Source organism: Curcuma longa, chromosome 1 (assembly GCF_044706935.1).
Source record: "Curcuma longa cultivar G26 ecotype Majalengka, Jawa Barat chromosome 1, ITB_CL_G26_1.1, whole genome shotgun sequence".
Taxonomy (NCBI): Eukaryota; Viridiplantae; Streptophyta; class Magnoliopsida; order Zingiberales; family Zingiberaceae; genus Curcuma; species Curcuma longa.
Window position 1 is genome coordinate 17,894,634 of NC_133861.1, and position 18,074 is coordinate 17,912,707.

The 18,074-nt window shown below is 42.3% G+C and overlaps 4 protein-coding genes across 4 annotated transcripts; 2 read left to right on the top strand and 2 right to left on the bottom strand.

Moving 5' to 3' along the window:
* Positions 1-656: 656 nt before the first annotated feature.
* On the top strand, positions 657-6,176 carry LOC141828685 (putative clathrin assembly protein At5g57200). Its single transcript, XM_074716147.1, has 15 exons — positions 657-737; positions 885-954; positions 1,260-1,357; positions 2,118-2,256; positions 2,345-2,475; positions 2,553-2,645; positions 2,763-2,813; positions 3,563-3,628; positions 3,712-3,777; positions 3,909-3,989; positions 4,386-4,466; positions 5,069-5,251; positions 5,360-5,435; positions 5,571-5,689; positions 5,778-6,176. The coding sequence occupies exons 1-15, from the start codon at positions 657-659 to the stop codon at positions 6,174-6,176; spliced, it is 1,734 nt and encodes a 577-aa protein (XP_074572248.1).
* A 648-nt stretch (positions 6,177-6,824) lies between these two features.
* On the bottom strand, positions 6,825-9,206 carry LOC141825219 (subtilisin-like protease SBT1.6). Its single transcript, XM_074712608.1, has one exon. It carries the CDS (start codon positions 9,204-9,206, stop codon positions 6,825-6,827), a length of 2,382 nt encoding a protein of 793 aa, XP_074568709.1.
* A 1,106-nt stretch (positions 9,207-10,312) lies between these two features.
* On the bottom strand, positions 10,313-13,561 carry LOC141844406 (protein PHOX1-like). The gene is made up of 2 exons (XM_074732466.1): positions 11,360-13,561; positions 10,313-10,588 (listed from the first exon to the last, which is right to left on the bottom strand). The coding sequence occupies exons 1-2, from the start codon at positions 13,242-13,244 to the stop codon at positions 10,425-10,427; spliced, it is 2,049 nt and encodes a 682-aa protein (XP_074588567.1). The 5' UTR covers positions 13,245-13,561; the 3' UTR covers positions 10,313-10,424.
* A 3,621-nt stretch (positions 13,562-17,182) lies between these two features.
* On the top strand, positions 17,183-17,740 carry LOC141840073 (uncharacterized). The gene has a single exon (XM_074727968.1). The coding sequence runs from the start codon at positions 17,205-17,207 to the stop codon at positions 17,634-17,636; it is 432 nt and encodes a 143-aa protein (XP_074584069.1). The 5' UTR covers positions 17,183-17,204; the 3' UTR covers positions 17,637-17,740.
* The last annotated feature ends 334 nt before the right edge of the window (positions 17,741-18,074 follow it).

The window sequence follows — 18,074 nt, forward strand, 5'->3', positions numbered from 1 at the left end:
CCTAACAGATATTTTAAATAAGTAAATAAATTTAAAGGATAAAATAATATATTTTCTGTATGGGAATGTGGATTGTTAAACGCAGAGCTCATTAACAAAGATAAGCTAGAACAAAAATTAAAAGAAACTGGATTATTATTTTTGTTTATTTTGGAAAAGGAAGAAGCAAGAAAGACCCTTGCAAATTCTACACCTTTATTTTTCGTCTATTTCTAGTTAAAGTGATTAAAAAATAAATAGAATAGATATAAAATAATTATTTGTATGAATTTCACGCATTATTTTCACATTGAACCGATATCATCCGTCGGATTTGCACAGGACGATCTTGTGCGTTGATATGGTTCACTACTCAGGAGCCATCACCTCATAACGTCCTCGAATCTATTTGCTAAAATGCACCTATTTTTATTAATCGTGCACTCCTGGATGTTGTGGCCCGGGATAAAAAACCCGAGAAAAGGGGGTAAGTGTATCAACTCCTCTTTATAGAAAATGTGGGCGCGAGTTTGGAGGAGAGAGAGGAGGACGAAGGGAGAAGCCGGAGGTGGCGGGTTGGAAAGGGATAGGCCATTGCCTCTCGCTCCATCTCTTCCTCCTTTAGGGATAGGAAGGGTGGGGTTGGGGCGGGAGAAATCCAGGTCAGAACGGGGTGGATGGGGACATGGCGGAAGGCCTATGGAGCCCTCAAGGATTCTACCAAAGTTGGGCTCGCCAAGGTCAATAGCGAATTCAAGGTCGGTGATCTCTTCCTTCAATCGAAAGTTTAAACCTTTATTTCTGGCGTGATGTATCTTAGCATTGGTTGGAATATGAAAAGGTCGGATTTTGACTCTGCCTAAATTGTGTTTGTTTTATTTCTTCCTCGGTTGATTTGATGCAAGGACTTGGATATTGCTATCGTGAAAGCAACAAACCATGTAGAATGCCCCCCGAAGGAGCGACACGTGCGGAGTGAGTGGTCCTTTTTCTGTTTGATCAGCATTTGTACTTTGCCATCGATATGTTATTTTATCAATATGCTTCATTCAGTTATTTGAAGTTTAGGAAATATATGGGAATTTGGTTCCTAGTGTCTGTTTAAAATTAGTGTATTGAAGATGGAACTTGAGATTCAGATTCTTCAATATTTAATTTTTTTCCATGTTCTGATCGAGCACACTTAGAACCTTTTTTCTCCTTCAATTGGTCCTTTGTCTTTCACGTGGATATTTGCATGAGGACATTAAAATTTGAAGCTTGTATTTTTTTTACCCCAGCAATCTTTGCTGCTACCTCTGTGGTTCGCCCCCGAGCCGATGTAGCTTACTGCATCTATGCGCTTGGCAGAAGATTGTCCAAGACGCGTAATTGGACGGTATGTGAAATGCAAATGTTCGAAAACATGTTGTTATGACTTGTGAATTTCACCTTTGTTGAATCAATTGCTTTTATGCTTCGTGTTCCATCTTAGCTATCATTCTCATGAGAATTTCAAAGGTCGAAATGGCATGTAAGAGAGCACCATTATGCAACATTATTCTGCAAAGAAGTAGATTATAAACTAGTATGATGTTGAAAACAAAATTCATAACAAACAGTATGAAACTTGATTTCTCGAGTACTATGATCTTTCTTTCTGATCATGTGCTGGAATGTTAGGAATTTGTTTGGTGTGCTTTACATATTTGTCTCTTTAAATTTAGATAAATTTCATGCAAATGTCAATGGGTGGAATCTCTCTTTGTGATTTTGACTACTATGGTTCTAGTCATGAGAATAGGTTTGCTATGCACCCTTCTCACTTCTCTTGGTAATTCATTATAATTGAGTTTTCTTAGTAAATTGAAATAACAAAAAATGAGGTTACCTTAGCTAGGTGGTCTAAGGTGTGTTACCACTCTCAGGAGTTGAGATTCAGTTTTGAAAAAGAAAAAATTGTGATGAAATATTTGTTTACCTTTTGACTATTGACTAGCATATAAACTTTTTAGCTACAAAAGGCAGAAAAGAAATCATATTAAGAATCTCATTATTTCCTCAGAAAATGGATAAGGGAACATCACCAAACAACTTTGTTTTTCATAGATGTTTATGTGTAACTTCAAAATAATCTTAGTCTTGATGAATATCTACAGGTCGCATTGAAAATATTGATAGTTATCCACAGGACAATGAGGGAAGGTGATCCTACATTTCGGGAGGAACTATTAAGCTATTCTCGTCGTGGAAGTATTCTTCAGATATCCAACTTTAAAGATGACTCATGTCCTTTGGGTTTGTTTCCTTTCATTTGTTGTGAAATTTAATGTTACATACATTTTTCTGGTTCGTATGCATAACATCTACTTTTCCATTGCTGTAGCTTGGGATTGCTCTGCATGGGTACGTACATATGCACTCTATCTGGAAGAGCGGCTTGAATGTTTTAGAATCTTAAAATATGATATTGAATCAGAACGTCTGACGAAGCCCCCGCAGCGAGAGTCCACAAAGGTAGACTCTCTCTTGTACTTCTTTACATATTTTTCCTAACATTTATAAATTCTTTTGTGTTTCATCTCTGTTTGCAGGGACATAGTCGAACTAGAACTTTATGCTGCCCCGATCTGTTAGAACAATTGCCTGCTTTACAGCAACTTCTCTTCCGGCTCATTGGTTGCCATGTAAAGCATCTGTCACCATCATTCTTCGTATTTAGTCAGAATATTTTGGATTATTAATGGTATCTTGTTTTCCATTATTTCTTGTTCCCATCTTACTTTATCTAGTTTAATTTGTAGCCTGAAGGAGCAGCATGTGGAAACCTGCTCATTCAATATGCATTGGCTCTGGTACAATTTAAATTTTCTTTTGCCTATCTTCATGTAAATATGATCATGGAAAAGCTAAACTTTCCTTTTTCATGAGTTTTTTTGTATAATCTACTTTGGGTGTTTTGCTTCTTGTCCTCTTGTGGTTCTTTATGCTGGTCTTTATTCATTTTGTCTTTAGTCAACTTCCTTTGTGGTGCAATACATCTATCTGTGTTTGTGAATTGTCATACTTAGATTTCAGATTTATAATGTAAAAAAATTTGAGGTTAGTGATGTGTCTTCAGAATTGGCCTTCATACTTTCATGAGAAAATCTTTCTTCTGTCTGAAAAAGAAAAGAAAAAAGAAGAAAACTGCTTATAATTGATATTGGCTGCTACCAACATAATAAATTTATTTTTTTGTCGCTGTGCAAAAGATCAATATGCTTATCTCTATCGAAGCACATGCATAGGCATTGTGATATCTACTAATCCATTGTAACTACATATACTTGCTAGTTGCTACCGTTAGCTAAGCAATCCTTTTCTAACCCATGGTTGTAAATTTTCTGCACTTGTATTATTATTTATACTATTGGTGGACAATGTCACATACAAAAAAAAATCAATTGAATAGCTAACAAAAGTAGATACCCGTATTATGCCATGAAGAAATAATAATGTGAGTAAAGTATAATAAACTTTGGCGAATTTCTTATAGGAAAATCTGATAGTTCCCACACATATAAAACACCAATCTGACAATTTTCCTGTATTATATTTTTAGGTTTTAAAAGAGAGTTTTAAAATATATTGCTCAATCAATGATGGCATCATCAATCTCGTTGATATGGTAATTCAATCTTTATAAAATATTTAACATATCCTAACTAAAAAGAAATAATTCCAATAATCTTTTAATTACTTTTTATGCAGTTCTTTGAGATGTCAAAATATGACGCCATCAAAGCCCTTGATATTTATAAGAGAGCTGGACAGCAGGTAGTATAATATTCCTTATAAAGATGAATACATTTTTGCCACAATCAACTAATTTCTAATAAAAAGATTCAAAAAAAAACTAATGCCCAGTTGGATTGTTCTCTGAAACCCCACATCTTTGTTATTTTCAGGCTGAAACTCTTTCTGAGTTCTACGAATTCTGCAAACATTTGGAGCTTGCCAGGAACTTTCAGTTTCCTACTTTGAGACAGGTCTCATTTCAACCACTCTTGCAGATAGACATATCTTGTTTCTTTTCCAGCCAAATTTTTCTTCCAACTAAATTAACTGCAAGGTCCAAGTCACAATGATTTTCACCTTAGTTTTAACCCCATGGTAAGTTAGATCTTAGCCTTTTTTTTCCAAACGGAGAAAGGCAGATTTACCTTTTTGTCAGTTTGACATGGAGGGAACTATATTAAAGAAAATGACTAAATCCCATTGCAGATACTATCTTAAGTTATTGGAGCCTTACCTTCAAAACTAATGTTGACTCCTTTAATAATAGAATCACAAATATTACTCAGTTTCAATTGATCTTACTGGCTATTATACTGCCTTTATCGCCAAGGTTGATTCACTACTAACAGTTTGTTATCTTCTTTTAGCCACCTCCTTCATTTCTTGCTACAATGGAAGAATACATCAGAGAAGCACCTGGGGTTGGCTCTGTCTCAAGTAAGAAGCTGGTGAGCTATTTTAACTAGGTTAATTTTGATTATAGTTTTTTTCCCATAGATTTCCAGTAGCTTGATCAGTTATAAGATATTGATTCTATTTTTGCTTGTATTTTATATCTTGTAGAAAAGTATCTTTTTCACTGTTTTATCCGTATAACTCATGAATCATTGAAGGACACACTTAAATTTAAATCATGAAAAAGTTGACACTTTAGTTTACGAGTTTCTAGCCTTTCTACCACATTATTGTTGGCAGTGAAGCATGAACATGAACAATTCAAAAGGAAGGACGATCCAATTTCAGTTGATGTTTCCAAATTTAATACGGAGGTTCATTGTCAAATTGTTTGTATCCAACAATTTTTCCAGATCAATACCATTGAAAAAAAAACTTTTGATTACCTAGAAAACATGCCTTTCATCCATGTACTAGTTTACATGTTTTAGAGATCTTGTGCATCTTAATTTCAATTCTTCAACCAGCTGTGGAAGTCTTTTTACAGAGTCGTCCCTAGTAAACAGCAAATACACCATATATTAGGCTCCTAAATATCTTTATCCAGATACTTCAAATGAATCCAAATTAGGTCTTCTTTATATGTTCAAACTAGGAATATGAAGAAAAGAACCTTCTAACTTACAATCAAGAAGACGTCACTCCGAAGGAAGAAAAACCAGCTGAAAAAGAGAAGGAAGAGCCGCTTGCAGAAGAGCAACCACTTCCAGAACCCAAATCCGAACCGGAACCTGTAGTGAACGTTGAACCTCCACCTGTTACCACTGCCGATTTACTGGTAATTTCTGCACACCATTTTGCACGCATTATTATTATTTTTTCTTTTCATAATAAAGCTGCTAGCTGCACCAGCAGAAACATAACCATCTCTTCTCTCGTAATGCAGGGCTTGGATGAAATAAACCCTGCTGCTGCTGAACTTGAGGATAGCAATGCACTGGCTCTTGCCATAATTTCTCCAGGTGCGTTTCTTTTTCATCTTATGCACATTTCATCTCTACTGCAACACAGTTGGCATACAATCCATGTACAAAGAGCTAGATAACAATTCTCTAATGTTTCTGTATCGTGAATTCAATCATTTCTTACATTTGCAGGTAATGCTCCAAAGCCTCCATCAGCCACTGACATGTTTGCAACCGATTCCTCCGGATGGGAGTTGGCATTGGTCACTGCCCCAAGCACCAGCACCAGCCAATTGGTGGAGAGCAAACTGGTACATTTTGTGATCTAACACTAGCACGTTCTACCATCTCTCCCTTCCCAAAAAATAAAATTCACCCGCACTTCGTTTGGCTGTGCAGGCTGGCGGTTTCGACAAGCTCTTGCTTGACAGCCTCTACGAAGACTCAGCCAGGAGGCAACAGATCGCCGCAGCCTACAGTGGCGGCGGTATGGATGCTAATCCTTTCGACTATAGGGACCCGTTTGCCATGTCGAATGGCATCGCACCGCCGCCAAACGTGCAGATGGCAATGATGGCTCAGCAGCAGCAGTACTATTATCATCAACAGCAACTACAACAGCACTACCCGATGCAGCAACAGCAATATTATCACCAGCAGCCACAGCAGCAGCAGACGATGATGATGGTGCCTTACCAACCTCAACAGCAGCTGGGTGGCTCTGCCAATCCTTTTGGTGATCCATTTGGTGGTTTCTCACCTGCTTCAGCTCCACACGGCGATCAACATTTGCTCTGAGTGGGTCATACTTTCTGTACTCTTCCTTGTTATCATGGTTGCGCCATTCTTATAGCGATTTGTTTAGCCAATCCGTTTTTGTCTCATTCACAGGGCGTAGCTCCACAGGGCATTCTACTATATGAACTCGATCGATTGTTTTCTACGGCCAATTATTTTTGCACAGCAAAACTTAGCAATGAAATTGACCAAGTTGTTTTTGTTCTTCGTGACAGAAAAAAATTGTCCAGCTTCTAAAAGAAATAGAGCTTACTTATCTTGTCATTATTATTTTTAAAGAAACTCAATTTTATTTATCATTCTTTGTTCATTTCTTTCCCAATATTTCTTAACTTTAAAAAAATATAAATTCAACTAGAATATCAACGAGGGCGTTGCCGTGTCGGGCGCTTTGGTAGACATGGTTTAATGAAAAGATGCCCTATATATTATTATTATTATTATTATTATTTTACGTTGCGTGATTTGGCATGCAGTTATTGTACTGCAGTGTCTTCAAATCAATTGAATTCAACATGGCAATTCGTACCCCGTCGAGTCATTGCCAAGCCGGTGAGTGAATCTAATCCACGATCCATTTCTAATTATTGAGCCGAATCCAACCGTTTAGTTCCAAATCTAGAAGCGTTTAGTTTCAAAATCTAATTATTACATATCAGAAATAGAAAAAACCACAATTGGACTCTTTACCCGCCTCTTCTTCCCGCCTTCCTCCCGCCACGTCAAGCTTCCGCCTCTCCACCACCACCGCCGGCCATTATTTGGCGAATCTTCGATGCATCGCAACGCCAATCTAAACTCCACCCTCTCTCCTTCCCCACTCCGGGCAAACCACAACCTCCTTGGCTCAACCTCCACCGCGTAGCCCTCCGGCGACGCCACCTCCGCCCTGTACCACTGTCCCTTCTTGCCCACGTCCACCCTCCTCAGCCTCCGCTGGAACACTGCCTCCCCCATCAACGTCACGTCCTCCGCCGATGCCACGAACGCCGGGTAATTGAACCCCCAGAGCCCAGCACCCGCATCACCGCAACGAACTCCCGCTCTCCCTGTTATTATGTCGATGGCTCTCGCCGTGTAATTTAGCCCGCATAGGAGCTCCACGTAGTCCTCGTACTCCAAGTCGTAGACCAACCCCGGGTCGGCCGCTCGCTCCGGGCAAAGGTATCCGGCGCCCATCGCCAGTGGCCCCCCGCTATTCTCCTTGGCCTCGTCCCTTATACCGGCCTCCATCGCTGTGGTCATGAGGGCGGACCGTATCTCGCCGGGGGACCACTCCGGTAGGGCAGAGCGCACGAGCGCCGCCACTCCTGATACGTGCGGACACGACATCGAGGTCCCTGACGCCACGCTGAACATCGGCTGCCGGGCGTCGGAGCGCAGACCCGACGGCCCCACCGACCCCGTCCACGCACCGAGAATGTCGACTCCCGGCGCCAGCAAGTCCGGCTTCAGCACCCACGGCACCGCGGGGTTCGGTCCCCGTGCGGAGAACGACGCCACCACCGGGGCGCCGACGCCGGGGTGCACCGCGGTACCCTGCGAGTAAATGACGGCCGTGGGATTCCTAACTGTCTTCAGGTACGCGTCGATCGTGGCGGCCCCCTGCGATCCAACGGTCACGGTGGGGACCACGTGGCCCTCTGCCACAATGCCGTCGGGATCGAACTCGCCATGGAAGACTATGGTTGCCACTGCTCCCAATCGCTTTAGCTCGGCAGCAATTTCGATTCTGGACACGTGTCCGTTTGACTTCCAGAATACGATGAAACCGGCGACGCTGAGATTGGTGAGGTCGGCCAGGGCGGCGATTATACCAGCAGAGACCACCGGCGTTGATTGATGTCTTCGGCCGAGTAGATATTGGTGACGGCGAAGGGAAATTGACGTGCCGCGAATGCGCGTGCCGTTGCCGAGAAGAACCACAGCTGGGAAATCCCGGTCGATGGTTCCCGCGCCGACGGCAGTGATCCAGGGCGGGATATTCCCGACGCTTCGTGGCGCGGGACCGCCGTTCCCTGCGGACGCAGACACGAAGACACCCCGAATCGTGGCGCGGAAGGTGGCTACGGCGAGGGGATCGAGTTCGTAGGACGGCGCCGGCGAGGCCGCGCCGATGGAGAGCGACAGCACGTCGACGCCATCGGAGACCGCTGCCTCTACGGCGGCAACGACGTCGGAGACCATGCAGCCCTCGTCCCAACATGCCTTATAGATGGCGATTCGCGCGTGGGGCGCAACCCCACGCGCAATGCCGCTGGCGAAACCGTAGAAGTTAGCTCCATCAACGGGCGCGCCGGCGGCGATCGAAGCCACGTGCGTGCCGTGGCCGTCGTGATCTCTAACCGACCAGACCGCGTCGCCACGTCTGGTGTTAGTAATGCCGAACGCGGCGGCATAGCCGGCGAAGAACGCTCGTGCACCGACAACCTTGCGGTTGCACTTAGAGCGGTTGAAGCCGGCGCCTTGGTCACACCGTCCCTGCCAACGGCGGGGCAGGGGACCGAGACCGCGGCCGGAGAAGCTGGGCCTCTCCAACCAGATACCCGTGTCGACGACGCCGATGACTGCGGCGGAGCCGCCATAGGAGGTGGCGGAGAGGCGGGAGGCGGGGAGGTCGAGGCCAAGGAAGGATGGGGATCGAGTTGTGTGGGGGCGGAGTAGGTAGTCATCAAGGGCGGCGACGACGCCATGACAGCGGCCGACGGAGCGCGCTTGGGAGACAGTGAGGCGGGCAGCGGAGAAGCCATTGAACAGAGAGTGGTGGTGATGGACGACTGTAGCAGAGGTGGGAAGGAGGGAAGAGTACCAGTGGCTGTGGGAAACGAAAGGAGAGGGCTTCTGCTTGGGATCTACAAGAAATATAAAAGTCTTCTTCTTCTCCTCCTCCTCTACCTCTGCAACCAGCAACCCAAGGAAGAAGAAGACGAATGCCAAGCTAGCAACAGTACTACCAAACCGAGCTGGTTGCATCTCCAAAGCTCTGAAGCAAGACCTTCTAGTGCTTCTCCTGCCAAACAGAACTTCCATTTATCTGCTTCTATTGACCCACTGTGGAATTTTGGAGGAATTCTACAGAGGACATCTTCGCCATCATTACAAAACTATCTTAATTTTTTTCATGAATTAAGAAACTATATTACAAAACTTACAGCTACCGAACAGTAATGCGATAAAAATAGATAGGGAAGGGCCAGAGGTAATGACTGCCTGCCTGGTAGACAGGGTACATGGGCCATAATTGATTTGGAGAAAACGGGAGATGGAACAGTGCCGTGAGCAATGGAACTTGGAAGGGTGGCATTGCGAAATGTAATCATGTAAAGAACAGAGTCAGGTGTTTTTACAAAGAGGACCGGCGACAGAACCGCTGATCCAGCGAGCTCCTCATTTCTATTTGAGAATGATGAAGTTACAGAGAAAGTAATCGAATGCTGAATGTAATGGGAGGAAGAAACAAATAACTAAGCGCCATGAAAGGATGGACTGGACTGCGCAGTTCTGGGCAGCCTATTTATCGTATCCACTGTGATTTGGCAATACGTTGGCAACGCTATCTAGCTTTTGGCATCCAATAGAGACGTGGACAAAGACCACGAGGTGAATGAATAACCACATGATAACAACAAGAAATGGACACGGAGCCTTCTGTTGTCACTGGAATTAGAAGTAATAGCAGTTGCAAAAGCAGCCACCTCCATGTGATTACATTGAATAGCCTTAAATAAGAGCTAGTATTTGAGGGGAAGGGAAAAGTATCATTCTGATATATAAATGGAATAAATCATTGTATTTATTAATAAAAGACTAATGGACGTGCAAAATCAGAATAGTCACTTCAACTCGTCCCCTCATTTGTCCATCATGATTTAATTAAAGACATAATAGCATGTTTAATGTGTTAAATTGGAGTAATGGATATATAATATCCTAAGGAACAATTATGAAGGTTCTGTTAGACGTTGATTCTGTATGACAAACATAACAATTCTGCTATAATAATGCATAATGAAATAAGCTCTTTGCTGGAAAAATGACGCCTCCACTGACATACATATATAGGTAACATGCAGTTTATAGATGAAAGTCAAATATACCCAAGAACATACATGTATTTTTGAAAAACATATACTCGACCATATTTGCAGAGGGAAGTATCCATGGCGACAAAAATAACAGACAGAAAAATATGTTGTGTTACTCTCAGAAGGCCCCATTATTTTCTGCTAAACTGATGTTGGAGGTAAATTATATATCGTAGGTACTCCAATGCTCCAACATTTGGTGCAGTTTTGAAGTTTGTCGATGAAGTAAAGGCTCAAGTCTGGAAGATGAAACACCACTCAGCCACTTTTTTGCATCATACATGTCATTCCATGCCTGCACTATCTCATCAATCTTGAAACCCGATCCTGGAATAATAGCAAATTCCATAGTCATTTCACTAAAAACTACAATTTTTTAGATGCTCATTTAATGGAAGAATGATATTATGTTATATCACAGATGACTCTTAAACCATACTTCTAGATTGGGAAGTAAATTGAGTGGAGGCATTATTCAGTTGCCAAGAGCATCTGTTCATAGGCTTGGAATGCAAAACTTGAGTCAAATTAGCATTTAGATGAGCTTTGATGCCTAACTGGCACAAAGCTATCAGGAGTGGACAAATCCTTGGAAAATATTTTTTAATAAGGAGATGTGGAAAGTATTTGCCAGCCAACATTACTCCACAGACTTACTAGCACAATCCAAAAATTCTACCACATCAACATCCTTAGTTGTTCTATAATTAGCATGAGTTTAAAAACTGTAAGTTGCAGTTGCTAACTCGAATTCATAATGGTTGATTGCTTCAAAAGCAAAGTTTATGATGATTGCTCAAAAGAACTCAAAGGTTTATAGTGGAAAATTTAGATAGCCATGCTTATGTTAAGGATAATCATTAACCTGAGCATTTGACATAGAAAAAGCATTAACAGAAAACTAGTGGAAATTTTTTGCAAACACCAATAGAAAATGAGAATACGGAGTCTTTGAAGATTTAGGAACTTAAATTTCAGGACGATTGGATGAATTAACAAATTATATAATAAGCAACAATAAAGATCTTTCAAGCGTTATCAACCCAGATTATTAGCCACCATAGTCTCACTAATCTCTTTAAGGATAGATGTGCTTACCTTCTTGAGTAGTTTCATTGGCACAATGGCTTTTGATCATCACAGCAATATCAGTTGAAGAAGCTCCAGCCAGTGTAAATTTATCCATTGCTGTCATGAGGCACTCTTCCCAAAGTGGAATGCCTAATTTGAATTCCACAACAGATCGCTCATAAAGCACAGTTCCCCATAGTATATTCAATTGAGAGTTCATCTTGAACCCCAGTTCAGCAACTTCATCAATTGAGAGATCTGTGGAATAGTCTTCCAAACCCCTCTTTTGCAACAATACTTTTGCCTCATTGGGCTCAGAGAGTTCCTTTAATCGCTTCTCTTTCTTATCTTCCCACATTTCAATTCCTCTTTCAATGTTCTCCTCAGCGTGATTGAATAATTCTAGAACCTCTGTTGAAGGCCCTTCCTCCAAGTCTGCATTGCTTCCAATCGCATAACACCATGAAAGCTTTGCTTGCTCAAACTGTTGGAGTCCAAGTGCAAGGAGAGCTTCATAGAAGTCAGGCTTAATTTTGAAAGCTTCTTCATATTTCTTACCAGCGTTAGAATACTCAGTCTGAGCCCACTCATAAGAAGCTTTGAGCTGTGCTAGCATTGCCTCCTTTGAATCATTTTCTAAAAAGAGTAATCTCTTCTTTGCCCGAGACATGTGCACATTGCCCCAGTTAAATAAAGCTAACGCTGACATCTCCCTAAATTTCTCCTCAGCAAGTACAAAAATTTCCTGAGATTCTTCACTTGTAATAGCATCATCCATTGCCTCAGAGTACACCTTCATGCCTATCTCATGAAGGTTCAGATACTCAACGGAATCAACACCAACATGGTTCTTGAATAGATGAGCAAATTGCACAATCCAATCATCGACAAAAATTGACGAGACCTTGTCATCATCATGTTTAATTGTCCAATTCTCAGCACTACTACCTTCCTTGTTCAACATCTTCTTTGAATTTCTATTTTTTACATCCTCAAATAAAGGATCATCCTTAGGTTTAACTTTTATGATGAACAACTTGACAGGTCCTTGTAGGCCTGCAGACTCTTCTGCACACATCAACTCTTCAGATGTAGTGATTGTCACCAAGTCGCCCTCTTTATCCATAAATTTGATAAGGAAAGTCTCTAGTCTTGGAAATTTGTTACAAATGATCTCCCTCAACTTCAACATTGTGCAATTAGCTGGTACCTGAGCATATCTAATATCTTCGCCAAGGACTAACTTGATACTCTTCATGGACTCTTCTTTAGCTTGAACATGCTTCTCATCCACGACCACAATCTTCTCCACAGACTTATAGCTCTTCTTCTTCCTTAGCTTCTGTTTCTTCACTGGAGTTTCTGGAAGTGGAGAAACTGCTCTATCGTCGAACCTGGTGCCCATTTCCTTAATCTCTTTTTTCACTCGTTCTGAAATCTCCAACGCTGCGATATTATTTGGTTCCAAATTCAAAACTAAATCAGCGTCCTCGCAGGCTAAATCCAACCTGTTCAAGGCTTCAAAGCATTTAGCCCTCTTCACCAGAGCCTTACTGTAATTGGGAACAACCTCAAGGGCAAGATTGCATTCATTGATTGCTTGGTGGTATTCCTCAGGGTTCATCTGCATATAACAAGCTGCCATGTTGCTGCGGACGTATGCAACATCAATATGGTTCTTTGGAAGAAGCTTAATGGCTTTCTCGTATTTCAGGAGGGCGTCCTCGTACTCCCTTCTCTGGAACAACTTGTTGCCTTCTTCTTTGTTTTCCTGAGCCATCTCAATGAAGATTGTCGTATCTTCGTTAACAAATGTAGCGCTACGGCTGAAAGATCTGGAATTTTTGGACCCTGATACTCTCAGTCTAACCGAGGCACTCCTATCCTTTAGACCTGACTTATTCGTTTCCATTTTGCAATACTCGATCCTAATCACAAGCTTTTCTTATAAAAAAACAATTCGCGTCTTCGATTACTACAAGTTACGAAGAATATAAAAAGAATATCCACGAAGAACACAATTTACGAAAAATGCAAGAGTGCAGTTGATTTAACGGGTCTTCCAACAAACCCTAGATAGCCGAAGGGCAAGCGCGCAATTGCGCGAGAAAAACACAGTGTCGCAATAGGGTTCTCAAATTTCCCCACCAGCTAAGCCGTAGAAATAAGGAATCCAATCTCATCCAAATATCAAATTCCAACCAGAATCAACGAAGCGAACATCAAATCGTTTCGATATGAGAAAGGGAACTTATCTGAACCAAGACTCCTGTTCCTAGTCTTATCGACACCTGAAATACGTGCGACAAAAATCCCCTTATCCCGCCTCCGGAACTCAAAAAAGTCTGAATCTTTCGGGTCCGAGGAGGTTGGTATTCCCTTTCCTCGACGGAAAGGGCACGAATTGCTCACCAAATGCAGAGGACCCCCCATGTCTCGTAGAGCTCGAAAGCTCTCCACCATCCCCTAATTGGACGACGGGGCGCAACAATGCCTAGATCCGGATAGTAGATTTCATGTCGCCACCACACTTTTCGGCGGGGAGGTGGGTGGAGGCAGGCACGTGATTCGTCCGTGATAAAATATTCGAGACGTCCTAAAGAATTCTAAACGCTTGAAACATCAACGATAATATTTTTTATTTTATTATTATTTATTTTTTTACATTTATTTTTTTTAAATTTGGGAGTTAAACATACCATTAAACACATAAAAATTTTCTCGGGATATTAACTTTAACTTTTTCATTATAAATACAGAGAAGTCAATGTTCAATTCTTTGTTCCCCAAGTGGAATCACAAAACAAGTAATGCTCAAAAATTTTTTTTTTAAAGATAAATATATATATCATCAAAGAAATGCACGAAATACATGAGCTCCAATAATATCTGCTCATATTATGTCTGATGAACTGTCAAATCTGAGCAATCGTCAAAAGTATACTGTATATGCTCTCATGAATACCAAACTCGTCTCGATAATTTTCCATATCAATCTCTCACTCAGTCATATGTATAAATATCATGTGTGTATCTGCAAATTCATGTACCATGTCCTCAGCCAGTAGCCACGTCGTCCGCCTGGTGCGCGAGGGTAGCCCTCCAATCGTCAAGCAGGTCCTTCAGATGCTACCTAGTCCCCCATCCTCTGTGCGAGGGTACCCTCCAGTCGTCAGGTAGACTCGCTAGGCGCTACCTCCATCGTCCTCCTGCATCTGCCCGCCTCACCGAAGGCCACCTACATCAGCTGGCAACCGCACCCAGCATCCCCAGGTCTTGCAAATGCCCGTCAACAGCATCGCTATCGTCCTCCACTACTAGCAAGCACGGCCACCTCGCAGCCACCTCTGACATCATCATCCAGCATCAATGCATGCACGACCATATCTCAACAAGTAATGCTCAATTGATTATAGATGTAGTGGGCATTGTTTTATGAATAAAACCTAATTTGTTTTATTTACTGAACGTAAAATATCAATGATTATAGATGTAGTGGACATTATAGCTATGAATAAAACCTAATCTGTTTTATTGCGCTCCTTATTTACTGAACGTCAAATATACTTCTTAAGCTGGTAGAAAGGAACTACTGAAATATTCTTAAGCTGGTAGCTAGAAAGGAACTATTTCTGAAAATTCTAGGAGAATCTTGGTTCTTAAACATGGTGTATGTTTAACTACAATTTGTGTGTGTTTGTATGCACCAAAGATCGATCAATAATATCTTTCATGGCTTATACCATTACAATGCATCATTTTACATAAACCATTAAGCGACAGTGAGGCTGAAGACTCTGGACAAGTTCATGACATACAATACATAAGCAGGTTCTCTACGACATCCCTTGCTATATGGGATCACATTGAGGATGCTGTCGGACTTGTGAATTGGTCGGCCAGGCTCGGGATTCAAAATGCTACATAAAAAGCAAAGTAATCTGGGAAGACTCTTCTTGAACAACGAAGAATATTTCTTGTCTCATACCACAAAGAAACAAGGAGAAAGAAAGAAAGACGTCCTCAGGGCTTGCCGGCGCAAGAGCAACAACGGTAAGCATTTCCAGTTGTTTTTAAATTTCTTCCTGCAAATCAATACTCTGTGTCCAGTACTGGTGGCTTCTCGAATTCGTTGAGTATTAAAGAAAACATCGCATGCCATCGGGCAAGCATGGTCCATGGAGACGACGACGCGGCGGAGCAGGAAGCGGCGACCTCAACGGGCGCGCCTCGGGTACGTCGATCCGACAAGGCGACCACTCCCTCCCTCATTAACCGCTGATTCATTCCCGCCTTCCCATTCAATTAATTAATCCAGTCGGCCGGGATTTTCTGTAGTGGACGTTGTCAGCTTTTTGTGGTAGGACGTGAAATAATTTGAAAAGAGTGAAAAGGGGTAGCAGTTTAGAACTGGAGACGCATACTCTTATCGGGATTGTTTCAGTCCTCAGCAGACTAGCTCGTGTTGTTCTTCCATCCTTTCCTCTATAAATACTCCCCCTTGGCTGCCATTTCCTTCTATCCTTAATTCATTGCGACTCCTCCTCTATACAGCTCTACTGTGGTCGGATATATACTTCGTAACGAATTCACGATGGCCTTCTTTGTAGTCTTCCACAGCTTTCTTGAACTGCAGTATTCCTCAGGAATCTTTTGAGAAGTGATCATGCATATATAACGAAGTGCAGTTCAATAAAGCTGTGGGAAATCACAGAGAACAGTGGCCAAAGATTGTGCCTTTCTCTCTCTCTCTCTTTTCATCTTTCAGGTAAACGTATCCTGTCCCTGTTATAGATGGTATGTAAGTCATGCATGAATGAGCTGCTTTGCTATTATTTTATTTCTGTAAAAGATGAAATTGCCATCTAACGATTTCACATGATCATCGATTATTATGTGAAAAGATAAATTAAGAAGTTATAAGAGATGTTTTGCTATTATTTCAGTCAGCATGGAAGGTTGCTAAAGAAAACCAAAAGGAATTAAATTATTAAAAGAAAATTAAAGAACCATGAATTGACTTCTAATACGAAGGCAGTTATCAATTTCCTTCACAAGTCAACATTTTTTGCTTTGATCCAAAACATAGTGCATGTACTTTGGGAGTATTAATGTCGGATCCGGAGAACAAATTTGGATAAAGTATGCTTAAGTGGAAGATTCTTAACAATATGACAATCATTTTAAAGAAGTGGCCATCGAAGACCAACAAATATGCAATAGTAATTCATCTCGTGCATGACCTAATTAGTATAGAGTGAGCTCAGAAATGTCGTATAATCAATATATCTACTAATGTTATCTGTTCATCATCAAATGCAGACAAAAAAGAGAGGTGACTCACGAGTGGCTTGAATGAAGAAGAGTCAATATATCTTGTTTCTCAAAATCTATCGACTTAATCATCGAGCTAGGAAACCTTCTTTGGTACCTCTTTCAGGTTTCTCTTGCAAATTCTCAGAGGAAGTGATATTCATCAGTAATATATGAATTGACGTAGTCTGATTGCGAATGATCGTGATCTTCCCCTCTACCGTAAACCATGCCCTGTAATAATATTCTAACACGAAAGGTTGAAGAAGGTTTTGCTTGTACAATAAAATTCACTGTGGGACTGGGGCGGGTTCGTTGGACCATGTTAGAGGGAATCTTCCTGTCTTCAGATCGTCAACCTTCGTCACGAGACTTCACGGCATCTGTTTATTCGCGCTTTTTCGTCTCCCCTCCCCCACCCGCCCACTGCGTTTCCCTTCCCTCCTCCATGCGATTTTGTCCTTATCCGTCCATTTCCCTCCGCTAAATACCAGTAACTCTACTCCCCTCTCCCCAATCCTCAGTTCCGATCTCCTCTCCGTCGCCCTCTTCCTCTGCAATGGGGTTCTCCCCCGATCCCTCGCCTCCTTCATCCCCTCCCTCGATCAAGCAGCGCCTCCGCTCCTCGATCCCCTTCTCCTGCTGCTTCCGCGGCTCCATCGTCAGCGCCACTGCCGCCGCCGAGGATCAGCCGGCGTCGCTGGTCCGATCCTCCGCGGCGTGGCTCCGGTCCAAGGCGCAGGATCTGCTGGAGATCGTGGGGCAGTGTCCCGGCCTTGTGCCCACGATCGGGAGGCGCCACCACCACCACCGCCGCTCCTGCGACTTCCGCTACGACCCGCTCAGCTACTCCCTCAACTTCGACGAGGGCCCCGACGAAGACGACGCTATCCTCGCCGGATCTGGCGAGCGGCCATTCGGGCACCCGAGCTTCTCCTCCCGCCTACCTCCATCCTCGCCGCCGCGCCCGGCCATCGAGGTGGCCTGTTAGCGATCTCAACCTATCCCTAGCTGCCCCATTTCTTACTTAGGTTCTATCTGTCTGTACATGTCTGAGAGTGACCTAATGCTCTTTCGCCTCGCTGTTTTATTTTCTCTGGCATTTTTTCAGACAAGAATAAGTTTTTCTCCCTCAAAATCCCCTAATCATTTCACTACCTTTAATTTATATCGTTCATATATACGAATTATCTACACTTTTTTTTGGAAGGTAAAACGACTCTTGCTTTTTAAAAATAGAGTTAGTAAGACAACAAAATAGAAAGAGCAGAAAAAAATCTCTATTTATTTTCGTTCTTCGTGGCGGAGGAACGAGTAAAAGAAAGAACTCACCATCACATTCTGGCAAAATCTCAATAGTCAATCCCGCTGTGCGATGCATGTTAACGCTTAATTGCTTCGCCTGTGCCTCTGCATACCCAACGATAGT

What these genes read in the sequence shown, in the direction of transcription:
- LOC141828685 (XM_074716147.1), top strand. Translation starts at nt 657, where the DNA reads ATGGGGACATGGCGGAAGGCCTATGGAGCCCTCAAGGATTCTACCAAA. An exon ending in TTCAATATGCATTGGCTCTG is followed by an intron (nt 2,814 to 3,562) that starts GTACAATTTAAA and finishes TTATATTTTTAG; the next exon opens with GTTTTAAAAGAGAGTTTTAA. An exon ending in AATTGGTGGAGAGCAAACTG is followed by an intron (nt 5,690 to 5,777) that starts GTACATTTTGTG and finishes TTGGCTGTGCAG; the next exon opens with GCTGGCGGTTTCGACAAGCT.
- LOC141825219 (XM_074712608.1), bottom strand. Translation starts at nt 9,206, where the DNA reads ATGGAAGTTCTGTTTGGCAGGAGAAGCACTAGAAGGTCTTGCTTCAGA.
- LOC141844406 (XM_074732466.1), bottom strand. Translation starts at nt 13,244, where the DNA reads ATGGAAACGAATAAGTCAGGTCTAAAGGATAGGAGTGCCTCGGTTAGA. An exon ending in CAATGAAACTACTCAAGAAG is followed by an intron (nt 10,589 to 11,359) that starts GTAAGCACATCT and finishes CTATTATTCCAG; the next exon opens with GATCGGGTTTCAAGATTGAT.
- LOC141840073 (XM_074727968.1), top strand. Translation starts at nt 17,205, where the DNA reads ATGGGGTTCTCCCCCGATCCCTCGCCTCCTTCATCCCCTCCCTCGATC.